Source organism: Pinus tabuliformis, chromosome X, assembly GCF_031772625.1.
Source record: "Pinus tabuliformis cultivar Carrire ecotype Pingquan chromosome X, CPIR1, whole genome shotgun sequence".
NCBI lineage: Eukaryota > Viridiplantae > Streptophyta > Pinopsida > Pinales > Pinaceae > Pinus > Pinus tabuliformis.
The window spans coordinates 996,518,658-996,545,016 of record NC_142308.1 but is presented as its reverse complement, the minus strand read 5'-3'; the positions used below and the strand labels follow the sequence as shown (position 1 = coordinate 996,545,016).

The window sequence follows — 26,359 nt, the reverse complement described above, 5'->3', positions numbered from 1 at the left end:
CTACACACACCCTACATGTGCCAATGTAGCCCTCTGGAGAATTAGGACCCCGTATAGGGAGACCAAACCCAAAATGGCGACCATCTGCAATCCTGCATAAGATCCAATGCGTCCCTTTGCCTTTTAGAACAAAAAGTCATTTAAAGTAATCAAGTTAAAGGGCTTACAAACCACAGATAACAGGTGGGCACTTCATAATGGCATGCCCTTCCATAGTGGGCTTTGGCATGTGCTAATGTCTCCAAGCTCCAAGGGGGGTTAACCAAGTACCCTATTATGTGGTTTCTACTTTTAAAAAGGATGATATGTCCAAGGTACATCCTTCAAATGGTGGTGGCATGTGATAAAGTGATGGAATGGAGTAGGGGATGGAGGGGGCAATCTTAAGTCGCAAGCCAAGGTACTGTGAAAATTTCTAGATAGAAATTCAACTACAGTGACTGATATTATTTCTTCTACTTATTAATTCAGAAATATGTTATTCACAGTGTTTCTGCTGCAAGTATCGAAATAAATTCTACTGCAACCTTCACAATTAAAATACTGCAGAAAATAAATGCAAGGAAAAATACTAGCACAAGTACAATCACAATGACAGTTATTTTTGGACAATTGTCCTCGGAAAACCCAATGTAGGAAAACCATTGCAGCAGATGAGGGTTTCTTTATTAATCTTCAGCAAAAATCTCATGTACAAGATACAACCAACAGAATAGAAGAGAAATCTCTGTGAGAATTTTACTGACAGTTCTCTCACACTTCCCGACGAGATTCTGATCTAGGAGAGGACATGTTGCCCCCTTTATTTCTCACTATGTCAGCTTTTGCATGAGGACTACGCAATCCCAGCATCAGCCTCTGCGTTGTCCTTCTGCGTCACAGCTTCTGGGCTATCCCTTCTCTGCTCTGCGTCTTCTACTCTTGCACTCCAACTGATGATGTTACCCTCTCTCTCCTCCTCACCTCCAACTCTCCCTTTGAATCGATTTCCTCTTGCCGAACTTCAACCAGTGAGAAAATCAATTTTACTCAGGTAACTGAGTATTTGCCTGGTGTATTTTCCAAATGCCCATCGAAGTCCTTATAATCCTCCAGTTGAGAACCAACAGCCCATATTAGATTCTAATCAATGGCTCAAATCATTTGAACTCTATCTCCGTCTCCTTTTAGAAGTTTCACCCACAGTTTAGATTAATACCCTTTAATTATTTTAATTCCCTAAGTTTAGACTTAGGCCTCCATTAAAAATAGTTAATTATTTTAATAAAACTGCCTTCGGGTGGAATTTCCCAAAACGATTTCTAGGTATTGTGGAATACATGTGTCCAAGCCTCCCCGCAAATTTTGAGGCTTAGAGCACATCCGATGCTACCAGAAATCAACACTCCCTCTTAGCAAGAAATGTGCTCTAGTAATGGAACTTGTTGAAGCATCACCCTATTCCGTAACATCTCCCTCTGCGCTGTTGATGTCTGACATCACTACCCACCAACTATTGCGCAAATGTTGCATCTGTACTGCAGCTGACTCTGCCACTGCCAACACTACATCTGTACTGCATCTTTCTGCTACTGCAACTGAGAAACCATCTATTTTTGCTACTAAAACGAATTCTCTACCATACCCATCTTCTCCCTAAAATGGATGAACTTAGCTCTTCCTAGAACTTTGTGAGTACGTCTGCTACCTGATTTCCTATGGAGACATACTGCAACTGTACTGCCCCACGCTAAACACAGTCTCTGATAAAGTGACATCTGATATCAATGTGTTTCGACCGATCATGAAATACTGGATTCTCAGAGAGTTTAATACAACTCTGATTATCACAGAAAATACTGGTCGCCTCCATCCTTTTTCTGAATAGACTCACAAGCAGTTTTCTAAGCCATATAGCTTCGCACATAGCTGTGTTGGCCGCCATATATTCTGCTTCTGCTGAGCTTAGAGCTACCGACTTCTGCTTCCTGTTGCACCAAGAGATCATTCCTGATCCAACACTGAAGCAATACCCAGAGGTACTTTTCCAGTCTAATGAACTTCTTGCCCAATCTGCATCTATGAATCCATTCAACTTGACGTCATCTTCTCGGGTGTATTTAAACCTATATCCTACTGTTCCACGCACATATCTAAGAATGTGCCTAGTTGTTGCCCAATGCACCCTTTTCGATTCCACCATGAACTGACTATGGGTGTTGACATCAAAGCAAATGTCTGACCTAGTGTTGACCAGATACATGAGCGACCCAATGAGTTGTCTGTGCAAGGTGGGGTCCACCTCCTTGTCTCTTGATGCATCTATTTTCTTCCAGTTTGTGATCATGGGCGTAGCCATGAGCCGACAATCCTCATTCTGAATCTCTTCAGAATCTCTGTAGCATATATTCCTTGTCCAAGGAAGATCTCCCTATCCTTCTGCCATACTTCCAATCCTAGAAAATAATGCATTAACCCCATATCCTTCATGCCGAATTCTGCTTCAAGAGTCTTCTTGTAGTCCTTTATGAGCCTAGATGACCCTATTAGAAACAAGTCATCTACATATAATACTAGAATAAGTGGTTCATTCTCCACTATTAGATAGGAGAGATTGGGATCTGCATCACGCTTGACAAATCCCAATTGTACAATTAACTATCAATCCGACCATACCATGTTGTGGGTGCCTGCTTGAGCCCATAAAGGGCTTTCTTTAACCTACATACATGAGTTCTCTGTTGAAATTTCTAAGTTTACTTAATTTAGAAACCCGTAATGCACTTTTTCTAATTTATTCCTATCTACTTGTTATTTTTCTTTAACAAGTTATTTACAAAGTAAATACTGAAAATAAACACCAGTGCATGCTCAACATATTACAGATCAGCAACTAAAAGAAACAAGAACAAACACACCACATGACACCATTATTTTTGGACCAATGTCCCCGGAAAAATCCAATGCGGGAAAATTGATGTAGCTATCTGAGGGTTTTCTTATTAAGCAATATCAAAGTACACTCTGGGTGCCGAAACTGGCCTACCCAACAGAGAATTTCCTTAGCAGCTATACCTCACAGTTTGAGAGAAATCTCCTGGCTGAAACCTCGGAAAATCCTTCCGGCAGTTCCTCAGCACAAAACTGCTCTTGCAACCCCAACGTCTGCCCAATCTGCACTGCGTCAACCCCTCCCTGTCTCACGTTGGCCCTGCGTCAGCCTCAGGAGGCCCTGCGTCAACTCTGGGAACCTTTGCGTCAGCTGCGTTGGCCCCTCTGGTGCTCTGCGCAACACTTGGCTGCCCCTGTGTGGTCGTACGTGAGCCCTTGCTAGCTCTGCGTCACCCTCCTTGGCTATTGCGCTGCTCTCTCGGCACAATCTCTGCCTTCTTTGTTTCTCTGTATTCAATGCCCCTCAGCTGCTCTCCCGATCACTGATTCTATCTCTCTTAGCAAACCCTGCTCTAGAGAATAGAATGACTGATCATCTAGTGTACTCTCCAAGTGACCCTCAAACCTCCTCTTATACTTTTCCTGTTGATATCTCAACGGCCAAGATTAAGTCCCTAATCAACGATTAAGATTAGGTCTGGCTTGATCCATGTCTTTTGCGCCACTCTAACACAGGTTCATATTAATACACATTAATATTTTATTTTCCCTAAGTTTAGATTTAGGGACTCCATTAAAAATATTAATTATTTTAATATCTCCTGATCTGTTTAGAATCTGCCCAAACCCTTTAAGGGTATTGGAGATCTCATGTGCCCCAACCTCTCCACCAAATTTCGTGGCTAGAGCACATCCAACGCTACCCCAAATCAACACTCCCTCTTAGCGAGGACTGTGCTCTAGCAATACTTCTCACTGAGTATTACTCTGATCATTCGGCATCAGTACCTGTGCTAATGCTAGGCCTTCCTGCCCAACATCCTCTGCATTGTTGCATCCTATACTGCTACCCATGGTTCTACCACTGCCACTGCTGCATTTGTACGACAACTCCCTCTACATCCATGCTACTGCTGGTCCTTTCTCCTAGCACTGCATCTGCACTGCACCTCCTCTCATCATGTTGCATCGCGCTGCCCACTGCTGCATTGCAACTCAGTTACTGAGAAATAAGTAACTGATCTCCCAACTAACCTCCCTGTTGGGCTAGAAACACCCATTGATGTTGAAGCTCCCTCTGTCGCTGACAAGTGCTCCCTCTCTCTGACCTCTACGCTGCTGCAACAACTCCCTGCATCTCGCACCATTGCACACCTCTCTATGCCTTCTTGCACTGGTGCAACACTCCTGTGCCTCTCGCACTGCTGCAGCCTGCTAGCTCTGCGTTGTCTCGGGACTTTTGCACTGTAGCTCTCTCTGTCGCTCCATCCGCATCCGTCTCTACCCACTCAGCCAGTCCTGCTACTCCTTGTCAGGGCTCCCGTAGCAAGGTCTAATCCAAAAGGCTGTGTACCTCAAGGATCTTGCGCCTCATCGCCTGTAGTCCACCTGACTAAAGCTCGATGTCTCCCCACTTTCGCTCAAGTGGCGTGTGTGCACTCATGGCACAGTCATCGTCTGTCAAAACTTCCTTCTCTGCCCGTGTTGGCACTACCTTAGTCTCGAAAGACTCTCCCTTACTCTTCTTCCTTGGGCACTGGGTCGCATAATGACCCATCTCCCCACAGTGGAAGCACTTGATCTTGGAGAGATCTTTCTTCTTTCGCTTCTCCTACTTTCCCTCAGATGCTAGGGCCACATCCTCCTCCTCCTGCTGAACTTTGATCCCTTTGTTGTTGCTACTTGTCTTTGACTGTCGTCTGATCTCTTCCTGGCGAAGAGCTACCCACATCTCGTCCCAAGGTAGGAGAGTTCCTCTGCCCAGGATACTCTGGACAAACACTTCCCAATCTTCTGAGACAGTATTCAGGGTTGTCCTCACCATAAGCTCCTGATCTGGTGTCGCTCCTATAGCAGTCAACTGGTCTCGGATCTCATTCAGTCCTCCGAGGAAGGTGTCAATCAATTGACCCTTCTTCATCTGATATGACCTCATCTGGTTCTCGAGCAGCATTCTTCTCTGCATAGAATTATGTTGGTACAGGCTAAGTCACTAGGTTCGAGTTCGAGTTCGAGTTTGAGGACCATGAAATTCGAATAAAGTTCGGCAACTCAAATTTTGTCGATAAAATTCGACATAAAATTCGAAAAAAAAATGTATATTAAAGATAGATATATCAATCAAGGCATGAAAAACAAGCCAAACCATCTTCCTATTATTTAGATATACTATTAAGCTACCTAATTGTTCTCGCATAAAAATAGTGATCCAATCCCTCTCACCTCCATCAAATCCTCCATCAAATTATTAATCATCTCCATCCTAAAAATACTAAAATATTTTTAAATATATTTCTTATAAAATAATATACTTAATTTCTCCAAATTTTTTAAAATTATAATTTTATTATTTTTTTTTCACATTAATATTAAAATTTAAAATCTAACTGTAAACCCATTAAAAAGGTGAATTCATAGCCATTAAATTTATTATTATATGACCTTTTCTTTTTATACGTGATATCTATATAGAACATATATTACAATCTTTTCGATTCTAAGAATGCAATATATAAATTACATATGCAATCTTTTCGATAATACACTTCATTCGATCTTAGATTCTGGAATACGGTTTATTATTTTTATTTCTATTACATTATATATTTTGGTGAAATGTTTATAATTATATATTTTTAACAAGTTTATAAAACGAAAACATTAAAACGCTACTATCCTTTGCTGCAAAGCGCGGGGAATATCCGTGGAAAAAGTGCTCGCTGCAAAGCGCGGGGACCATCCGTGGAAAAAGTGCTCTAACAATTTTATTTAAGTAACCTTAATAAGATTAGGGCAATGAAAAGATTGGATTTGATCGTGAAATTTAGATAAAATAATTGACATATTAAATATGTTTTATTTGAAAAATGGATATACGTTGCTGCAGAACGTGGCGGGCAAGTGGAAACACGACTGATACTTTGAACCAATAAACAAATAGGTTCGCCATTTGATTCACGCTACGCAGCAACAAAAGCCCACGGTTTATGGATTGAATGTGGGCGAACATATGCAGGAACGCATCAAATACTATACACTCTAGCGGGCGTTCTGCCAGATGTACTCGCAGATTTAAGTAACACTCATATGTCCTACTGCAAATTGTATCCATAATATCATTGCCCTCGGTTTTTGCGAACACATGGAGAAGGCCCACTGGTTTTGGGTTCTTTAGTTACACCTCACGCCTATTTCTATCGTGAAACAATGAAACCTGAGTCAATGAAACAGTCAATGAAACCTAAAACTAAAACCCGCGGGCGAAAAAAAAAACGAATTTAATCATCAGCAGTCGAATTTCAACGTATTCAAACGAATTTAATGGCGATTTTATTCGTCTCAAATTCGAATTCGACATGAAATTCGAGTTCGCCGAATTTCGTGGCGAACTCGAACGAATATGTTCGTTTGGCCTTCAAATTCGCCGAATTTCGAATTTTATGGATAAAAAACGGCGAATCCGGTGACTAAGGGTACAGGTTCTTGAGAGCCTCCCACATCTCAACTGCCGTTTCTTTCTCGGCTATATGTGGTACCACATGATCCTTGACCCCGTCAAGGATAATGCACTTGGCCCTCGCCATCGCCTCTTTGTATTCGTCGTTATCATTGGGGTCGACTAGGATAGCTATAACCTTCAAGGCGAAGTTCTTGACACGATTCATGTCAAGCACTAATAAGATTCTAGCCTTCCAGACTGCGAAGTTCGATGCTCCGTCTAGCCTATCCTGGTCTCTTACCCCGTGTAATGCCATGACTCTGCCCTACTTCCCTCCTGGAAGTTCTCAGTTCGACTCCTCTGAGTCTTTACTTCCGGTCTGGAAGTTCTCTTCTGGACTCCCTCTGAGTCCTGATTTCCCTCCTGGAAATCTTCTCCCGCTTGTTGAGATGTCCCCTACTCTAATCGTCTTGTGAAACTGCACTGCTAATCCAGGTTCCTCGGTAACAACTCCTCTGACCTTGCTTTGTCAGGTACTGTTCTGACTACAATACCTCACCAGCTCCACTCTACAATATTTCTGCAGCCTTCTAGACTCCAGCAACTGCCTCTCTATGAACTGCGTCAGCCCCTCTCTGCCCCACGCTGGCTTTGCGTCACCCCAGATGGGTCTGCCAGCCCTGGGATGCCCTGCGTTAGCCCTCTGGCTCTCTGTGTCAGCAGCGCTAGCCTCTCTGAGGCTCTGCGCAGTTCCCGGCTTCCTCTGTGTGGCTCTGGCTAGCTCTGTGTCACACTTCTTGGCCTCTGCGCTGCTAGAAACAGCGTTTGTCACCTCGGGACAGCTATTTTCTGTTGCTATTGCTCTGCTCGGCTGATGTCTCTTAGTCCTCCTGTGATCTGCAATCACACTCTGATACCATGTTGAAATTTCTAAGTTTACTTAATTTAGAAACCTTTAATGCACTCTTTCTGATTTATTTCTACCTACTTGTTATTTTTTAACAAGTTATTTACGAAGTAAATACTGAAAATAAACACCAGTGCATGCTCAAGAGTCAACATATTACAAATCAGCAACTAAAAGAAACAAGAACAAACACACCACATGACACCATCATTTTTGGACCTGTTGTCGCACAAAGTGTCTAGGCAACATGACAACGCTCTGAGTAAGCGTTGTCACTCTTAAATCCTTACTCACTCCGTTTAGACTCTCTCCTAGACAAGTCAAGGGGGGTAGTCCCTAGGTAAATGGATGAGGATAGCCTGTGAAAAACAGGCTCTAGGAGATTTTAATGATGGACAACTTGATGAATCTAAATGAATCTCGATTAAATCAGATGAATAGATTAAACGCCAACGTAAACAAGACACGACCACAAGATAGAAACAATTATAGACCAGTGCCTTTATGCTAAATTAACCGTAGATAAAGTAAAACAAGTTATCCAGAACACTTTACAAATATGTGACGAATAATGACAATCATGAATAATCAATATAAACGCCCAAAACTGTATCATGCAAGAGATTCCAGATTTAAAATGATTATCGATAATGACCAAGATCTAGAATTAATTAATTTTCTCCAACAGTCAATATAACTTAAAACATTTATCGTACTTTGACCGTAGAAGAATCATGAAAATTTAAGATTTAGCATTTAACATCAGAAACACCAAAGAACTTTAGATTAGCGTTTTAATTATTCTTTAGGCAATAACATCAATATGAAAAATGAATAAGTAAAATAAATCAAAGGGTTAATAAATCGAATTTTTAATGGGCAGTAGGCCACGTTAAAAATTTAAATTTTAAAGCGCAAATCCTTCAGTTTATTTTATTCCAAATTCTGAAGTCACAAAAAAAAACTTTTTAAAATTTTTAAATGTTTTTCAAATCTTTTAGATTTTTTTTTTTTGAAAATTTAAATTTTTATGATTTTTAATTGTTTAGAAATTTTTTAATGTTTTTAGATTTTTAACTTTTAGGATTTTTATTTTTCATTTTTATGATTTTGTATATTTTGAGAATTTTAAATTTTTTGAGATTTTAATTTTTTTAGATTGTTTTTTAAATCTAATAAAACAAATAAAATCAAAGTCAAAATAAAATAATGAAAACTAAAACCAAAAATAAAAAGGAGACCAAAATGGAACTTTGGTTTTTTTCCCAATGTGAGAAGCTTGGGCAGGTAGCATGAAAGGTAGCAGACAGCGAATAGCCCGTGGATGGAGCTGGAAGGGCAGACAGATAGCAAGGTTAGGAAATTGTTGCTGCAGAGGAAGGGAAGAACAGGTCTACGAGAAAGGAAGAGGGAGCGTGGAAGGAGGACAGACCGAGGACTCAAGAGCAGAATGCGTGGAGGGCAGGCTGGAGCCGTAAGGGATTTCGAAAAGGCAGCTGCGTAGGAGGGAATCGCAGGCCAAATGAAATCACGTGGGGAGATGCAAGGATGGCTGCTCGAGGGTGATGAAGAATGGACGTGGGTATTTCCTGTTGCAGGTGAGCAGAGAAGGGGCAGCAATGGAGCTGGCTGTGTGAGGGAAATGAGCGTGAAAGGAAATGAGGGTTCACTCTTTGCTTATTTGCTGTGTATGCAGGTTTGCTGGAGCAGAAGCTTGGACTTGAGCAGCAGATCAAATGCAGAGGGTATGGCAGCAAAAGAGAACTGCGTGAAGACAGAGGAAAAACTCAGGCAGACAAAAATTTCCAGATCTAATTAAAAAAAAAAAAAATTAAAACCCAAACTCAGACAACAAAAAATTTCTTTCGAAATTTTTCCAGAAAACCCGAGGCAGCAAAGGAACTGCATTCAGAAAACGAATTTCACACCGATATGTTTTAATGCTTCAGATTTCCCAGAAATTTTGATTAAAATGATATATTCCTGCTTAAGATTTTCAGTGAAACCCTCACAAAATTTCCAGATAAAAATTTAAATTTAAAACCCTTGGACTGCAAACCTCTGGATAGAATCCCTGCAAAAAAATGACTCTGACAAACCCCAGAGATCCAGATCTTACCCTCCAGGGCCTAGATCTGGACTCTACACGGTTTTCTCCTTTAGATCTGTAGCTGCAATACAACAAGAAACACCCAAACGATATGTACAATGACCCCAAAAACTAAAACCCAAGTCAGAAAATTGAAGATAATTACAGATCTATGTACATAAATGGCAGATCTATCAGATCTAGGGAGTGTGAGTCCGACTCCACTCCCAAATCTGATAATATGAGGCTCCCAACAACCAGATCTATCGATTTAGCACAAAATATATATATATTGAATTTTAGAGGAGGTATTGAGCTCAAAACCCTTCATGCATCACCCATAAAAAATATCTTATGATAAGCCCAGGATCAAATTTAAGTTGGGCTCTTCAGAAAACATGGATTGGGAGTTGGCTAGTTCAGCCGAGAACTTCCTCAAATGCTCGATGATCTAATAATCAAGGATTTCTTGCAAAACTCAATTTAACCATCAACATAAAATGAGAAAACGATAATAAAATTCAGATAAATAGAGATACCTGCTACTATATTCAAGACTTAAATTATCATTCAAACCCCAGTGACTGAGCAAGATACCTGTACTCAAATCGCTCTTCAGAAAGCTATCATCAATGGCTAAAGAGAAATCTATGCATGAAAATGACACATCTTACAATATTTCCACGAAGAGTAACACCAGCAGAAGTTAACCCCAAAGTCTTTCTTTATTGCTCATAAAAAGATTATAAGAGAGTTTTTCGCTTAGTACACGATCAAAAGATCGGATCCTCTCAACTGACAACTGACCTCCTATTTAAAGATAAATTCTCCAACGGCTAGTTCGAGTGATCCACATCAAAGCAATCTCGACCGTTGATGAGGATCAAAATTTCTTTTAATCTCATCCATAGAAATTTTAAATTATTGAGGAAATTCGAAATTTTCAATTAAATGTATTTTAATTAATTCAAAAATTAAATTTTTGAATTAATTTCCTCAAAATTTTTACTTTGACTTAACCCCAGGGACCAAGTGCTTAAAATTTAGCAAAATAATTAATTTACCTTAGTCCCTGGACCTCTTAAAATTTATTTTTTTAAGGACCAACGAATTTTGCCTTTGAAGAATTTAAATTTACCTAAGACCTAGAATTAATTAAATTTTTGACTTAGGATTTTAATTACTTTGGCCAGAAAATTTAATTAATTAACCTATGAGGGAATAAATTATTTTTCCAACCCTCAGGACACTTTACACCATGATTTTCACATTTTTTATATCACAAGGGAGAAAACCCATCTAAAAAAGACCCTCACAGACTACCCAATTCTGCGACACAAATATAATCTAGCAGATCAAGCAATTTGTAATAAAATAATCTAACCAAATTGTTAGGATTATTCCCAAATCACTTTTACATAGACTCGATCTAGAACACTAGGAATCCCCTAAGATCCTAGTGACAAAATCCACTCCGGCTTTGGAGTAAGGCTAAAGGAAAACTCTGCTGATCATCCGAGAATGGATCAGTGAGACAAAAAACCTCCCAAAATGTAGATCGTCACCAAAAAATTAGGTTTACCTAGGCAACTACATACACGACACGGATCTGCTGAGATTATCTACAATTTACACATGTAGAAAGGGTTTACAATATAACATGATGATCAGGCTGACGATGATAGTTGAACAACACGAACACATCGATCAGGCGCTATCCCCCTTACGAAAAAAGGGGGTGTACTGCTATGGGTCGTTGACACGTAATAGTCAACAGGACCAATGTCCCCGGAAAAACCCAATGCGGGAAAATTGGTGCAACTATCTGAGGGTTTTCTTATTAAGCAATATCATAGTACAATCTGGGTGCCGAAACTGGCCTACCCAACAGAGAATTTCCTTAGTAGCTATACCTCACAGTTTGAGAGAAATCTCCTGAATGAAACCCCAGAAAATCCTTCCGGCAGTTCCTCAGCACAAAACTGCTCCTGCAACCCCAGCGTCTGCCCAATCTGGACTGCATCAGCCCCTCTCTATCTCACGTTGGCCCTGCGTCAGCCTTTCTAGGCCTGCGTTAGCCCCAGGAGGCCCTGCGTCAGCTCTGGGAGCCTCTGCGTCAGCTACGCTAGCCCCTCTAGTGCTCTGCGCAGCACTTGGCTGCCTCTACGTGGCCCTGCGTGAGCCTTTGCTGGCTCTGCGTCACCCTCCTTGGCTGCCGCGTTGCTCTCCCGGCACAATCTCTGTCTTCTCTGTTTCTTTGTACTCAATGCCTCTCAGCTGCTCTCCCGATCACTGATTCTATCTCTCTTAGCAAACTCCGCTCTAGGGAATAGAATGACTGATCATCTGGTGTACTCTCCAAGTGACCCTCAAGCCTCCTATACTTTTCTTGTTGATATCTTAACGGTCGAGATTAAGTCCCTAATCAACGGCTAGGATTAGCTCTGGCTTGATCCATGTCTTTTGGACCACTCTAACACAGATTCATATTAATACACATTAATATTTTATTTTCCCTAAGTTTAGACTTAGGGACTCCATTAAAAATATTAATTATTTTAATATCTCTTGATATGTTTAGAATCTGCCCAAACCCTTTCTGGGTATTGGAGATCTCATGTGCCTCAACCTCTCCACCAAATTTCGTGGCTAAAGCACATCAGATGCTACCCCAAATCAACATTTTCCTCTCATGAGTTTCGAAACCTTCGGTATGTTCTATATACACCTCTTCTTCTATCACCCCGTTCAAGAATGTTGTTTTGACATCCATCTCGTGAATCTCCCATCCCATTTGAGTTGCTAGGGATATAACGGATCTGATAGAGGTATATCTGGCTATTGGGGCGAAGGTCTCTTCATAGTCTATTCCTTCTTTTTGTGCGTACCTCTTTGCTACGAACCTAGCCTTATACTTCTCTATACTATCATTTGCAGCATACTTGATCTTGTAGATCCATCTTGATCCTACAACTGATCTATCCTCTGGCCTAGGTACCACTTCCTAGACATCATTCATCATGATAGAACTATACTCTTCTACCATGGAATCCACCCATACTTGGTGTTGTACGGCTTCCTGAAAGCTAGAGGGTTCTTCAACCTGTGCTACCAAGGCTTGGTACCTATCAGGTTGTCTATGCTGCCTTTTCTCGGTTCTAGGAGCTCCAACAAACTCCTTTGTGTCCCTCAATGTTTGTCGTACTTCTCTACTAGTTCTTCCACTGGTGGTGGGAGGATCGATCAAATCCCCCTCCTGTTCCTGTCGTTCCACCTGCTAAGGACTACTTGGATTTCCTTATTCTGAGGAAAAATTGGTACTAGTCACTATGCTAGTTCCAGATGTATGTCATCCTTGTTGCCCTTGCTGCTGCTAGACTAAAGGAATATCTATTGACTGATCTTCTGCTGGCATCTCTCGGGATTTCTTAGAAAGCTCTATCCTCCATGAACTTTGCATCCCATCTTACTACAATCTTCTTGCTGCTAGGAATGCAGATTTTGTATGCCTTCGAGGTCTCGCTATATCCTACAAGGTACCCCTTTTCCGCAGTTTGACCCAGTTTACTACGCTTCTCATTTGGAATGTGACAATATGCCACACTTCTGAATATTTTGAGATGACTGACTTCCGACTTCTTCCCTGTGAAAACACCTTTGTGAGTTGTCTTCCCCAAAGCTCTATGAGGAGTTCTCTTTTGGATATACACCGTTGTGTTGCAAGCTTCTGCCCATAAAAATCTAGGCAAATCCTGAACATACAACAAAGCCTTTGTCGCCCCAACGATAGTTCTATTCTTACGCTCTACTACTCCATTCTGCTCCGAATTATATGGAGTTGTTCATTCTCCTTTGATGCCCTCTTTTGCGTAGAAATCTATGAAGTCTTTGTCTGTATATTCTACACCATTATCTAAACGCAATACCTTTATCTTTTTCTGTGTCATATTCTCAACGAGAGCCTTAAACTCTTTGAACCGATCAAAGACCTCATCCTTGGTCATTAAGAAATAGATCCAGGTTTTCCTAGAGTGATCATCAATAAAGGTGACGAAGTATTTTCCACCACTAATAGCTCTTGTGGACATTGGACCACAGATATCTGAGTGTATCAATCTGAATACACCTTCTACTCTGTTTTTACTCCTGGAGAAAGTTGCTTTAGCATACTTACCTAGTACGCATCCTCTGCATTTATCATCATGCTCAGTACTAAGAACTGGAACTCCTGTAACTGTCACTCTAAGCATCCTCAGTGCTCCATGGTGTAAGTGCCCCATTCGCCTGTGCCATAGCTCATTTAGTTCCTTTTCACCATTAAGATTGTTGCCTATTAGTTCCATTGGAGACTCGAGCTGCAACCTATATAGTCTGTTGCTTCGAGCTCCAATTTGCTTCGAGCTTGGATGTTTGATATATACTTTCTTTCCAATGAAGTATACATCGTATCCCTTGTCCTATAACTGGGACACTGAAATCATATTCGTTCCTAACCCTGGCACATGCAAAACATTAGTGGCTCAGATGCTAGTTCCTGCTTCCATCGTTCTGTTTCCCATAGTAATCTGGAAGTCCATTTTCTCTTCTTGATAGCTCGAGAAATATTCTCATACTCCAGTCATATGGAATGTACCAAACATCTGTTGATGCTGAACTTGCCAAGCATGTAAATTCTTCTTCTAATCTAGAAGATAATCCAAAGACATATTGATTTTCCATCCTTCTTTGTGTTATTTTCCTATTTGACACTTTCTACCCTAGCAACTGCTACAAAATATCTGCATCCCAGCTGAAGCTCTGCTCTGCAAGGAAAAATACGTTCTCCCTTCTGCCTCCAGTAAGCTTCGATCTAGAGATCGAATGTCTCTGTTGACTCACTCAAAGAAATCGATTTCTCCTCAAAACTTCATCCTCCTTGGCCTTCGAACTCCGCTGCCTCTGGGGTTTCGAATTGCCACCTCTACAATAATTTCGAAATCCTTTTAGTCTCTGCTTCTGAGCTCTTCTGCTTACGAACTTGGTTCTAATACCATGTGAAAATTTCTAGATAGAAATCCAACTGCAGTGACTGATATTATTTTGTCTACTTATTAATTCAAAAATAAGTTATTCACAGTGTTTCTACGGCAAATATAGAAATAAATTCTATTGCAGCCTTCACAATTAAAATACTGCAGAAAATAAATGTGTCATCTCCCTTCTCAAACACATTAGTAACAGGGTGCTACTACACAATTTTGCACATTTTTTACTAAGGAAGAGGGCCCCACACTTTCGACTTAGGGACTTAGGGGCCAAATCGACTTTATTTAGCTTCTAGTGGAATGTGGGGGCCACCCACATAGGAGTTTGAATTAGCCATTCGATATGCTTGGAGGGAAAATCGAATGGGTGGATGGAGAGGCCCACATGAGGCTAAGGGGGCCCAAGGAGTTATAAAGAGAGATCAACTCTCATTTTGTTTTCATCTTGATATTTGCAAACAAACACTTTTGTACGCTCCGCTGCTTAGCGAGTCTAGCAGTTGTTTAGCCACGAATCTCTCATGCAGGAGATTCAACCTCTTCTTCGGGGGACCATCGGTGCTCGCCCTAGGGAGGTCGTTCCACAGGAGTTTTAGGGAGTTCAGCACAGTTACACACTTTAGCCAACAACGCAGAGAGGGAATTGCATATTTCCTAGACAACCAAAAACGCGTAGGAGTTGGAAGCCAGCAAGGAGGTTCATTGCTTGTTGGGAGTTCCAGGAGTTGAGGAGGCTACTTGTAGAGGACATTTTTGCTGGGATTTGCAACCAGCTAGACCAGTGCATCAGTTGTACGAATTTTTGGGCAGAGGGATTGCACAGAGGCCTGTAGCAGCAATTTCGTGGGGCTTGGGAGAGCAGTTAATCTTGGCCAAGAGCCATCTAGGAGCAAGGAGTTGGATAGCACAGGTAAAACCAACATTTGAAAGGTGTTTCAGAGGGATTTGTAGGCTGTTTCCTGCAAGTCGAATTTGGCAGTAGACGCTGGGGAGAGGCTCCAAGGAGGCCGAAAATCCAAATTCAAAACCAGTGAAATTCCCTTCTGGGTTTTTCTGGGTTTTGTCCAAAGATTCCATGGCTAAAAGGATATAATTTTCTGGGCAATTTTTGGGCAGATTCCATCAGGTCGAAGTTCAACAGGGTAGTAGTTTACTGGGGCAACGCAGTACAGAGTGGTGCAGTAGCTGGGCAACCTTCAGCTTAGCTATTTTCCCACCTAGGGTTGGTCTTGCTTGGTCATTAGAAAAATCCCAGGGGCACCATTCCATTTCATATTGTATATATCCCTCTGATTTTTAATAATATGGCTCAGCAGTTGCTGATTGGCAGTGTTTTCATGGATATCTAATGTGTTTTATTTTTATATGTTGTTGCATTGTTTATTTGCTTAATATCACCCACATTCCTACTTAGGAACATTGTAGTGGTATCAGAGCATGATCTTGGCCCAGTTGTGGGTAACTAGTGAGATCATGGGAGATTTGGTCATGTATGCACAGCGACGAGTTACTCCGTACACTTCCCATGGCTCAAGAGAGATTCAATATGCAGGAATTCTGGGGTGGAATCCACTGGAGCGATGAGAGGTTGGCTCAGTTGAGGAAGGTGTCAAACCAGATCCATCCTTGTCCTTACAACATAGACACTAGAGGTGCACAAGTCGTGGGAGTACAACCATCTACACTATGTGGGGAAAGCTGACAGAATCAGGGCACCAGATCTCCTGAAAAGGAGCAGGCAAGCCAGAGACAGTTAGAGGATGAGTCAAGGAGACGATTTTGCTAGTGGAGACCTGGTCTTAGACATCAGGGGCCTGAGGAGGAGATTGAACATGAGGCAGAGGACACGCAGGAGTGTGAGGATCACATTGGTATACCCAATGTGGCACAAGAGTCACCATTGTTGGAGGCCTCTTTGATAGCACCAGTTGACACCTTAGGGAAGAAAGTAGAGCATACACCCATAGGACCATCCATAGATGAGGTGCTAGGAGACACAGACATGTCCACTGCTAAGAAGGTGACATCCGTTGTTGAGATATCAGGGTCGTGACCGATTTTTCAGGTGATAACAACACACAACAGGATGATGAGGTGTCGAGAGACATCACCACCCTTGATACGGAGCCGATAGGTACAGAGGCACTCAGATCTATGATAGAGTTGCGGGATGACAACCACCTACAACAACATGGAAGGCACATAGAGGGGCGTGAGCTAGTCATGGAGGGGCAGTTCGTGACTCATGTTGAGCCCATGGTGGAGGAGGACGAGCAGTCTTCTTTGGGGCCCACCACTGACTTAGAGCAGTTGGATGCACAAACCGTCAATAGAGTTGCAGTACTTCCAAATAATAGCTCTCTCTGGACTTATATAGATGGCGCTTACAACATTGCTAGACTACCTTTGCACCACAGAGATAGAGATGCAGAGACTCCCCGACAAATTTTATGTGTTGACTAGGATGGTGAGTTGAGGCAACATGAGTTGCACAGGGTGCAACACTCGCAGGATGGAGGGGTTGTTCTATGTGCTAGAGTTTGTGCATTCGATCCCTCTCTTGGGGTTGAATGGCGAGGGATTCTAAGTTGGTACCTAATGGAGTGGGCTAGACTCATGGAGATGGTCATAGTTCGAAGTAAAGCTCAGTGGGAGCTCTCAGACATTGAGGGTGCTAGAGGCTCAGGTTGGCATTGGGATCCAGGCGGGGCTTCCTATCCGATATCAAACATGCAGGAAGGCTATGGGATTGATGAGGTAGTCAACCCCGTGTTTGAGCGCATGCATTCCTTAGGGGAGTTCCAGCTGATGCTAATGGCCAGGTGGTTTGTGAGCAAACTCCATTGGTTGTTTTGGAATGTTGGTTGCACATGGGGGCGCAGGATGATTAACATTCTCTAGCAGGAGCTAGTTGGAGGAGGTGGCATGGGTATGCGACAAGACCGGATATTGTATGGAGACGATGTTCTCCCATTGAGGTTTAGGACTCGGGGTCACAAAGGATCAGCACAACAGAGATATCCCCCCTGGCAGGAGTGGAGTTAGGATGCTCAGATCTACCAGGATGGACGACGGGACATGACACATGTCATGGTGGGGTCACTATCAGAGTAGCAGACACTTTGGCACATGCGGGATACCATATGTTACAGGGTGGTATGATAGTAGGCAGTGGTACACAAGACTGCACAGAGTCAAGTCGTAGCGTCCAGTTTTATATAGAGGGATGTGGCCTGATGCATACAGACCCAATTCTAGGCCATAGCACCCAGTGGTGTGCAGGGCTATGCAATGAGGAGCAATGGCCTGCAGAGGAGCATGGAGATACATGGTGGTATACCATAGCATGCCGGTTGACACTGTGGGGTAGGAGGAGTGACTCGCATCGCATTGAGGATGTGCGAGGAGTGACAGGTGCAATGACACAGGCAGGACACAGGACAATACAGGATGGTATGGTTGTAGCCAGGGGTATTCCATGGTGTACAGAGACAGGTTGCGGTATACAATGGCATGTCGATGAGTGCGGTGACACTGGGTGGTATGTAGTGGCAGATGATGCAACACAGTGGCACTTGGAGTGTTACCTCCAAGGAGACTCATGGACAAGGGCAGTAGGTGTACCATTGGATGCATCTCACCTAGGATCAATAAGGACAAGGTTGAGCATCTAGTGACACCATGTTTAGTGGAGATAGGGCCGCGAGGGGGTTGTCAACAGATCCAAGGCAGAGACAGGGACGTCCATAGGATTACTCTTGAGCATTCTGGCATACTCTTGATCATACCCTTCGGGACATACCCAACCATCCTCCTCCAGTGTTTCTTACAGTCACATAGTGTTTGGTTGTTGCCCCTTGACAGTCTCCATTCAGGCAACAGGGCATGGGAGGCTCACCCTAGGCAGTTGGATGAGACACTGCGTGTCATGGGCTGGGAGGAGACTCTCCAGTTGAGACACTTGGTAGGTGCACGAGTTGACAGATACATGCTTAGGGATAGCATGGTTGATTGTCGAGGTAGCATATGTTCCACCCCTAGGCTCACACTTGGGGAGGTGACCAAGAGGGAGTTGTATGGTGCTTTTCCAGCTTGACAACTTGAGACATTAGGTGAGCATGAAGTGTGAGGGATGGTAGCCCTTGTTGGCAGGATGATGCTTAGGCTTCCAGCAGGACCAAGGCACATCATCAGGAGTTGGGATAGTAGATCTTGCTATGCGATTTGGCAGGCGGTGAGAAGTTGGTTATTTGTAACACGGGTTCTTGATGCTCAGTGCCTACCTATTAGATATCTACAGGATTCAAAGATGGGGCACGGAGGAGTATCAATAGCTAGTAGCATATCACAGTGATAGGCAGGGAGGATTGGAGGTTGTGGACCTCTAGTATGGTTATGGGATCCAGGGATCTTGTGGATTGGTGGGATACTCCACTCCTCAGTGAGCATGGGTAGGATAACATGCGAATTGATTCATTCACAAGCAGACACATGGGGAATCAGCGAAGCCCTCACCATAGCGCGAGGTAGATTGTTACTCAAGATTGGGGCTAGCCATGGAGGGATAGGCGCTGACACTATTGGGTCGCTTTGGCAGGTTGGGCCTAACCTTGATCATCGCATAGATTATGGTCGAGAGCTATGCGAGAGGAGGCTCTGGTATGAGCATGTTAGACAGTTAGTGATGACCAGGGTGTCGCAGGGTCAGCAGGACAGAGTCATAGTACTTAGCAGTTCAGATACCCATAGGGGTGAGCTGGTTTCTATAGGGGAGGGTCATCAAGATTCTCCATCGGGTTTCAGTGATTCACTAAGGGCGTGGGAGACTTCATCAACATGGTAGGATGTCCAGCAAGAGGATTTCAGGACAAGCTCATGCAGGAGAGGCTTCATTCGCATAGGTATTAAGTTGTATCTTCAAGGGCCCACAATCAGAGTACATGGGGTGGACTATTCGATAGAGCAACTTCATGAGGATTTCGGCAGAGTTTTACATCGTCAGGATGCTCTACTTATTGGTGATAAACATAGGGGTTCTAATGCCCATATCTGACAGGATAGTGAGTGGAGCAAGGGGGGCTTCACGTTGATCAAGTTGGCTTGGGATACTGGTATCAAGGGACTCCTTCACTATAGGATAGTACAACGATCAAGGACGATCCAATCGCACATTTGGGACCCTGGTGAAGTTCGCAGTGATAGTGGGGGGTCCACAGTCAAAGAGGGTGTTTGTTCAAGCATTGCTTGAGGACAAGCGATGTTTGGTGCATTGGAAGAACTTGCCAGATGAGGATGCCACCTGGGAGGGTGAGCATATTTTGGAGCACCCAACTTTGAGGTTGCTTGAGGGCAAGCAACATTTGGGAGGGGAGGACTGTCATGTCCCTTCTCAAACACATTAGTAACAGGGTGTTGCTACACAATTTTGCACATTTTTTACTAAGGAAGAGGGCCCCACACTTTCGACTTAGGGACTTAGGGGCCAAATCGACTTTATTTAGCTGCTAGTGGAATGTGGGGGCCACCCACATAGGAGTTCGAATTAGCCATTCGATATGCTTGGAGGGAAAATCGAATGGGTGGATGGAGGGGCCCACATGAGGCTAAGGGGGCCCAAGGAGTTATAAAGAGAGATCAACTCTCATTTTGTTTTCATCTTGAACATTTGCAAACAAACACTCTTTTGTACGCTTTGCTGCTTAGCGAGTCTACCGGCTGTTTAGCCACGAATCTCTCACGCGGGAGATTCAACCTCTTCTTCGGGGGACCATCCGTGCCCGCCCTAGGGAGGCCGTTCCACAGGAGTTTTAGGGAGTTCAGCACAGTCACACACTTCAGCCAACAACGCAAAGAGGGAACTGCGTATTTCCTGGGCAGCCAAAAACACGTAGGAGGAGTTGGAAGCCAGCGAGGAGGTTCATTGCTTGCTAGGAGTTCTGGGAGTTGAGGAGGTTGCTTGTTGAGGACATTTTCACTGGGATTTGCAGCCAGCTAGACCAGTGCATCAGTTGTACGAATTTCTGGGCAGAGGGATTGTGCAGAGGCATGTAGCAGCAATTTCGTGGGGCTTGGGAGAGCAGTTAATCTTGGCCAAGAGCCATCCGGGAGCAAGGAGTTGGATAGCACAGGTAAAACCAGCATTTCAAAGGTGTTTTCAAAGGGATTTGCAGGTTGTTTCCTGCAAGTCGAATTTGGCAGCAGAAGCTGGGGAGAGGCTCCAAGGAGGCCGAAAATCCAAAGTCAAAACCAACGAAATTCCCTTCTGGGTTTTTCTAGGTTTTGTCCAAGGAGTCTGTGGCTAAAAGGATATAATTTTCTGGGCAGTTTTTGGGCACATTCCAGCAGGTCAAAGTTCAGCAGGGTAGTAGTTACTAGGGCAGCGCAGTGCAGAGTGGTGCAACAACTAGGCAGCCTTCAGCTCAGCGATTTTCCCACCTGGGGTTGGTCTTGCTTGTTCATTAGGACAAGCCCAGGTGCACCATTCCATTTCATATTGTATCTAGCCCTCTGATTTTTAATAATATGGCTCAATAGTTCCTGATTGGCAGCGTTTTCATGGATGTCTAATGTGTGTTTTTAATTTTATATGTTGTTGCACTATTTATTTGCTTAATATCACTCACATTCCTACTTAGGAACATTACAAAATGCAAGAGAAAACACTAGCACAAGTACAATCACAATGACAGTTATTTTTGGACAATTGTCCCCAGAAAAACTCAATGCAGGAAAACCAGTGCAGCAGATGAGGGTTTCTTTATTAATCTTCAGCAAAAAAATCTCATGTACAAGATACAACCAGCAGAATAGAAGAGAAATCTCTGTGAGAAATTTACTGACAGTTCTCTCACACTTCCCGACGAGATTCTGATCCAGGAGAGGACCTGTTGCCCCCTCTATTTCTCACTGCGTCAGCTTCTACGTGAGGACTGCACAGTCCTAGCATCAGCCTCTGCGATGTCCCTCTGCGTTGTCCCTTCTCTTCTCTGCGTCTTCTGCTCTTGCACTCCCGACTGATGTTGCTACCCTCTCTCTCCTCACCTGCAACTCTCCCTCTAAATCGATTTCCTCTTGCTGAACTTCGACCAATGAGAAAATCGATTTTACTCGGATAACTGAGTATTTTCCTGGTGTATTTTCTAAATGCCCATCGAAGTCCTTATAATCCTCCAGCTGAGAACAAACGGCCCAGATTAGATTCTAGTCAATGGCTCAAATCATTTGGACTCGATTTTCGTCTTCTTCTAGAAGATTCACCCACAGTTTAGATTAATACCCTTTAATTATTTTAATTCCCTAAGTTTAGACTTAGGCCTCCATTAAAATTAATTAATTATTTTAATAAAGTTGTCTCCAGGTGGAATTTCCCAAAACGATTTATGGGTATTGTGGAATACATGTGTCCAAGCCTCCTTGAAAATTTTGGGACTTAGAGCACATCTGATGCTACCAGAAATCAATAGGTACAAGGGTAACTAATAAAGGGGAAGCCCACACTTGGGTATATAATGTATAGGAGGGAATAATTGTAGTACATGAGTTACCCCGACCTTGATTTTTCCACCCTTCTTCATATGCCTTTTGCCTTTTATGATTTTTCTTTGGTTAATTGCTCGGGGCTCAAGGAGTAAGAGCATGATGTGTAAAGTATAGTAGTGGATAACCCCTTTGAGGTGGGACGGTTCATTGCCCACCAGGGGTTGGGACAATCATGGGTTCCTGAATGATAAAAGAGGCTCATCTAGGGCCTATAGGAACCAGGGTGATGGCCATGAGAATGGGATAAAGCTCATGCATTGGCTTTTGCCCACATGCTAAATGTGTTTGTCTCGGCCATCTTTTGCATTTTGTGGTACATTTTCCTGTTGAATGTGGCCAATTATGCTTTTACTTTTCTTTTCAGCTGCATCAACCTTTGGGGCATCGTTCCAGGCCCGACCCAAGGTGTGGGAAAGGGGAAGGGGAGGCTAACCCTATGTGGACCTAGTGGAGGAATGTGGACCCAAGTGGGAGAAATGATGAATGGGGTTATAATGAGCGGAGGGGAGTGATGTATGTGGATGAGGGAGCGGGACCACGCAACCAAAATCAAGGTTTCCCATGAAGTACCATCCCGAGAACCCAAAGGTCAGTAAAAAAGATCCCATGAGACTAGGGTCCAAGGGTAACATCCAAAAGAGGTCTAGGGGACAAGAGCACAGACCTAGCCCACTTTTTCTACTGAATCCCCCCATTAATTCATGCCCAAAAGTCTCCATGATAAGTAAACTACAATACTCAATTACCAAATGACAAGGCATACCTTTAGGTTTGGGAGGCCCACCTTCAAACATATGATCATGACAAATGGGTGAGGGACCACATGGTTGGCTCAGGTGGTGGAGAAGTGGCACAATGAGCTAGTTGGTGGCTGCAAGGAGTTGCTGGCTGCCAGCTGAGGAACATCTTGGAGAAAAAATTTCTCCTAGGGATATCACCTACAAAATGGTGGGTAACATTCCCAATAGTGGGTTTTGCCCTGGTCTCTGACCAATACATGTGTATCTATGTGTTAATGTTTTTCTTATATTATGTTCCACTGCATTGATGACGATGATATTGTTCTTTCTACATAGTTGCATATGTTGTTGAATAATGATGTAAATATGAATAATGTTATGATGTTATGGGGTGAATTTAATGTGTTAATGAAGAAATGCAATTATTAAAGCAAAGAACAATATAGCTCTAAGAAAAATTAACAAACAAGGCTTCCTTTTTTTTACATAACTCAATTTCATCCAACTCAACGTTCACACTAGCCCCAACTTCATGTTAGGGTCAAGATTCTTGCATCTTTGCAGTTTTGCCTCTTAGTATTACCATTATGATAAAAGGTAGTTTCAGCATCCTGTTATGGGGTCTTGCAAATTAAAGTAGTAGAGACACCTCTTTTTAAAGACAGCGGCCACCATTCTAGCCATTGTACATATAATTTTTTTTTCACCAATCTTGAGTAATATAATTTTGTTTCACTATAACCCTATGTTTCTTTTCTATGTTCATGTAATCTTTCATTTCATGCTCAACATAATCCAAACCAACATAGCATAATGTGCCTATAGAATAAATTAGAAACAAATTCTAGATCATTAAAAAACATTTCATAAGTGATGAGGACCTTACTTTACCATCAAACAAGTAAACTTATGAGACATTACCAGTGAAGAGAGTTTGCTTGGGTTGAATTTTCCTAACTTCTTGTAAAGCCTACAAAGAAACGAACAATAGGAAAATGAACAAAGTATGAAATGGTCATTTTAAATATGTAACGGATAAACTTTTATTGTATTTACAAGCAATGCTAATAATGGCTCACCCTAGGCAACCCAAAATGTGTTGTGCTTGAGCGATCGGGCCTCAATGCATCCTGAACAAAATCTCAATATTAAGATTCAACAAATTTTCAAAATCAATTGTCTTCATGACCAAGTAAGGTAATTGAAAAAGGTTAAGCATGGAATTGCAGGGTTTAAAAGAGAGGTTAATGCACCAGTATTAGGAGTTCACAATCCTTGAGAAGGTTATATGTCTCCTCAGGTATGTCACTTACATCACTATGACAGAAAAAATCATCAATACCCATATATGAGAAAATTGAAAAGAAGAATGTATGGATCCTCACTGCAAATAAAAGTAAGAAACAAGTAATATATTTCAAGAAACTTCTAGGTAAACACTAGAAATGAATACCTTATGTAGCAGACATTACCAAAGCGAAATCCAAGAGAGCGATATCCTGGTCCATGCCAAACAGGTAAGGGAGTCACCTGAAATAACATAAAAGCCATCTATTATTCACTATGTTTTAAATGAGTAAATAGACTCTACTTTGCATTTCCTCGTGGAAAATATATTCGCTATTAATGTTAGGATAAGCATTCAATATAAACTATTAAAACAGCTTCACATGAATGCTTGGCAAAAGTGTCATGGTTATCAATATAGAGACTTTATAGTCAATATGGTTTATTTAGTGTTGATTTTTGTAGCTATGGTCCATCTTCATAATTAATATTTTTAGCCCTCCAAATATATGTAACAATAAATATAAGACATGTTCTTTATGTCGGCTTCAAAAGAGAAAAAAAATTGATTTTTGAATTTTGAATTTTGGCTGCAAGAAAGTCAAGTAGGCCTTCCAAGTCAGCCTGTCCCTTGTCACACCTATTCGGCCTCCCAGGATCACTATATAAAAGGCATTTGACTTCCTTCTCTTGACACAATTTGGATCACACCTAATAAGAAGTATCTTTGTTCATCCAAGTCAAGAAGAAAAAGAAGAAGGCCAAAGTTATCCAGCAGTTGACCGAGCTCTCTCTTTTTTGTTTGACCTTGCACGTGTGGCATTTTCTCTCTGCTGCTGACTTCGCACATGTGATAGAAAGTGTAATGTACCAAAGCAAAATTCAAGCAAAATTTTGTTTCTTTTTCCCATAATTTGAAACTTTTTTCTTTGACACCTTTCCACAAACAGTTAGCATGCAAGTTCTGGAAGACACCTCCAGCAAAATTAACTCAAACTTCTGTCAAGCACTTCATGAGCATAGCAAGAGAAACAACATCAGCCAAAGTCTGAAGCAAATCTGAATTTTTATAGATAATGATCTTCAGTGAATGCAAATGCAGACTGAGGATTAACCTGGAGCTTGCTTCAGCTGATAAGAAGAGATAATTCTATTAATATTGTGAGGTTAGGATGTCTGGAAATTCTGCTCAGCAATCTAGATCAGGTTGGCCTCCTGTACAATAAGATTCGCCCTCAAAATGGAAGTCTGCTACAGCACCAATTGGACAACAATCTTCAGCTCTCTGCTAGTGAAATCAACCTTGACTTGAAATGATGATAGCACAAGATAAGCTCGGCCTCCTCAAACTGATATGGATTCCTGGAAAGTGCCAAGATCAAACTCACTGTATACTTGCTTCAGATTTGGATCTCTTGACTGGAAATGTGTGTGCCTTTCCTTGAGCAAAATTCTGCTCCCTTTACCGGGTGAATTCAACCCCCTTTAATTCAATTGTTGATTTGGGGTAGCATCGGATGTGCTCTAGCCATGAAAATTGGTGAAGAGGCTAAAGCACATGAGATCTCCAAGACCCAGAAATGGTTTGGGGAAATTCCACCCGGTTAGAGAGATATTAAAATATGGGGTTCCTAAGTCTAAACTTAGGAAAATTAAAATATTAATGGGTATTATATAAAACTGGGTGAGAATGTTCTAAATGACATGGATCAAGCCAAATCTAATCTTATCTGTTGATTAGAGACTTAATCTCAGCCGTTGAAGAGTCAACAGGAAAATTAAAAGAGGAGGCTTGAGGGTCAGTTGGAGACACACCAAGATTGATCAGTCAGTTCGATTTTCTGGAGCGGGGTTTGCTGAGAAAATTCGAACAAGTGATCTGAGTTGCAGTGAAGGGCAATGCATACATAGCAGAGAGGAGGAGATAGTGCCTAAGGGTCAGTGCAGAGCCTGGAGAGGCACGCAGAGGTAGCTAGAGACTGGGCAGAGGCTGAGGGGCCTGCGTGGGTGACGCAGAAGGCCAGAAAGCTGACGCAAAGAGGCAAAGGGCTGACGCAGAGGGTTCAAGAGTAATGTTGTGGCTAGCAGAGTTGACGCAAAGCCGAGACGAAGCACTGGAAGGATTTTCGTGGGGCAGACTTGCTGAATATCTGTCTCTGAGAAGAGGTATAACTGCCGTGTAGAAATCTCTGTTGGGTGAGCCAGTTTGGCACCCTAGTTGTACTCAAGAAAGCTGCTTAATAA

At 42.4% G+C, this 26,359-nt stretch overlaps 1 protein-coding gene across 1 annotated transcript in view; it reads right to left on the bottom strand.

Moving 5' to 3' along the window:
* The window catches only part of LOC149143082 (Metallo-hydrolase/oxidoreductase superfamily protein), a 332,415-nt gene that overhangs the window by 24,383 nt on the left and 281,673 nt on the right, over positions 1 to 26,359 (bottom strand). The window contains exons 8-11 of the mRNA XM_089448872.1: positions 24,282 to 24,358; positions 24,082 to 24,145; positions 23,908 to 23,958; positions 23,750 to 23,798 (exon numbers count right to left, since the gene is read on the bottom strand). Of these exons, the coding sequence (XP_089304998.1) occupies positions 23,750 to 23,798; positions 23,908 to 23,958; positions 24,082 to 24,145; positions 24,282 to 24,358 (241 nt within the window). The remainder of the gene's footprint in view (positions 1 to 23,749; positions 23,799 to 23,907; positions 23,959 to 24,081; positions 24,146 to 24,281; positions 24,359 to 26,359) is intronic.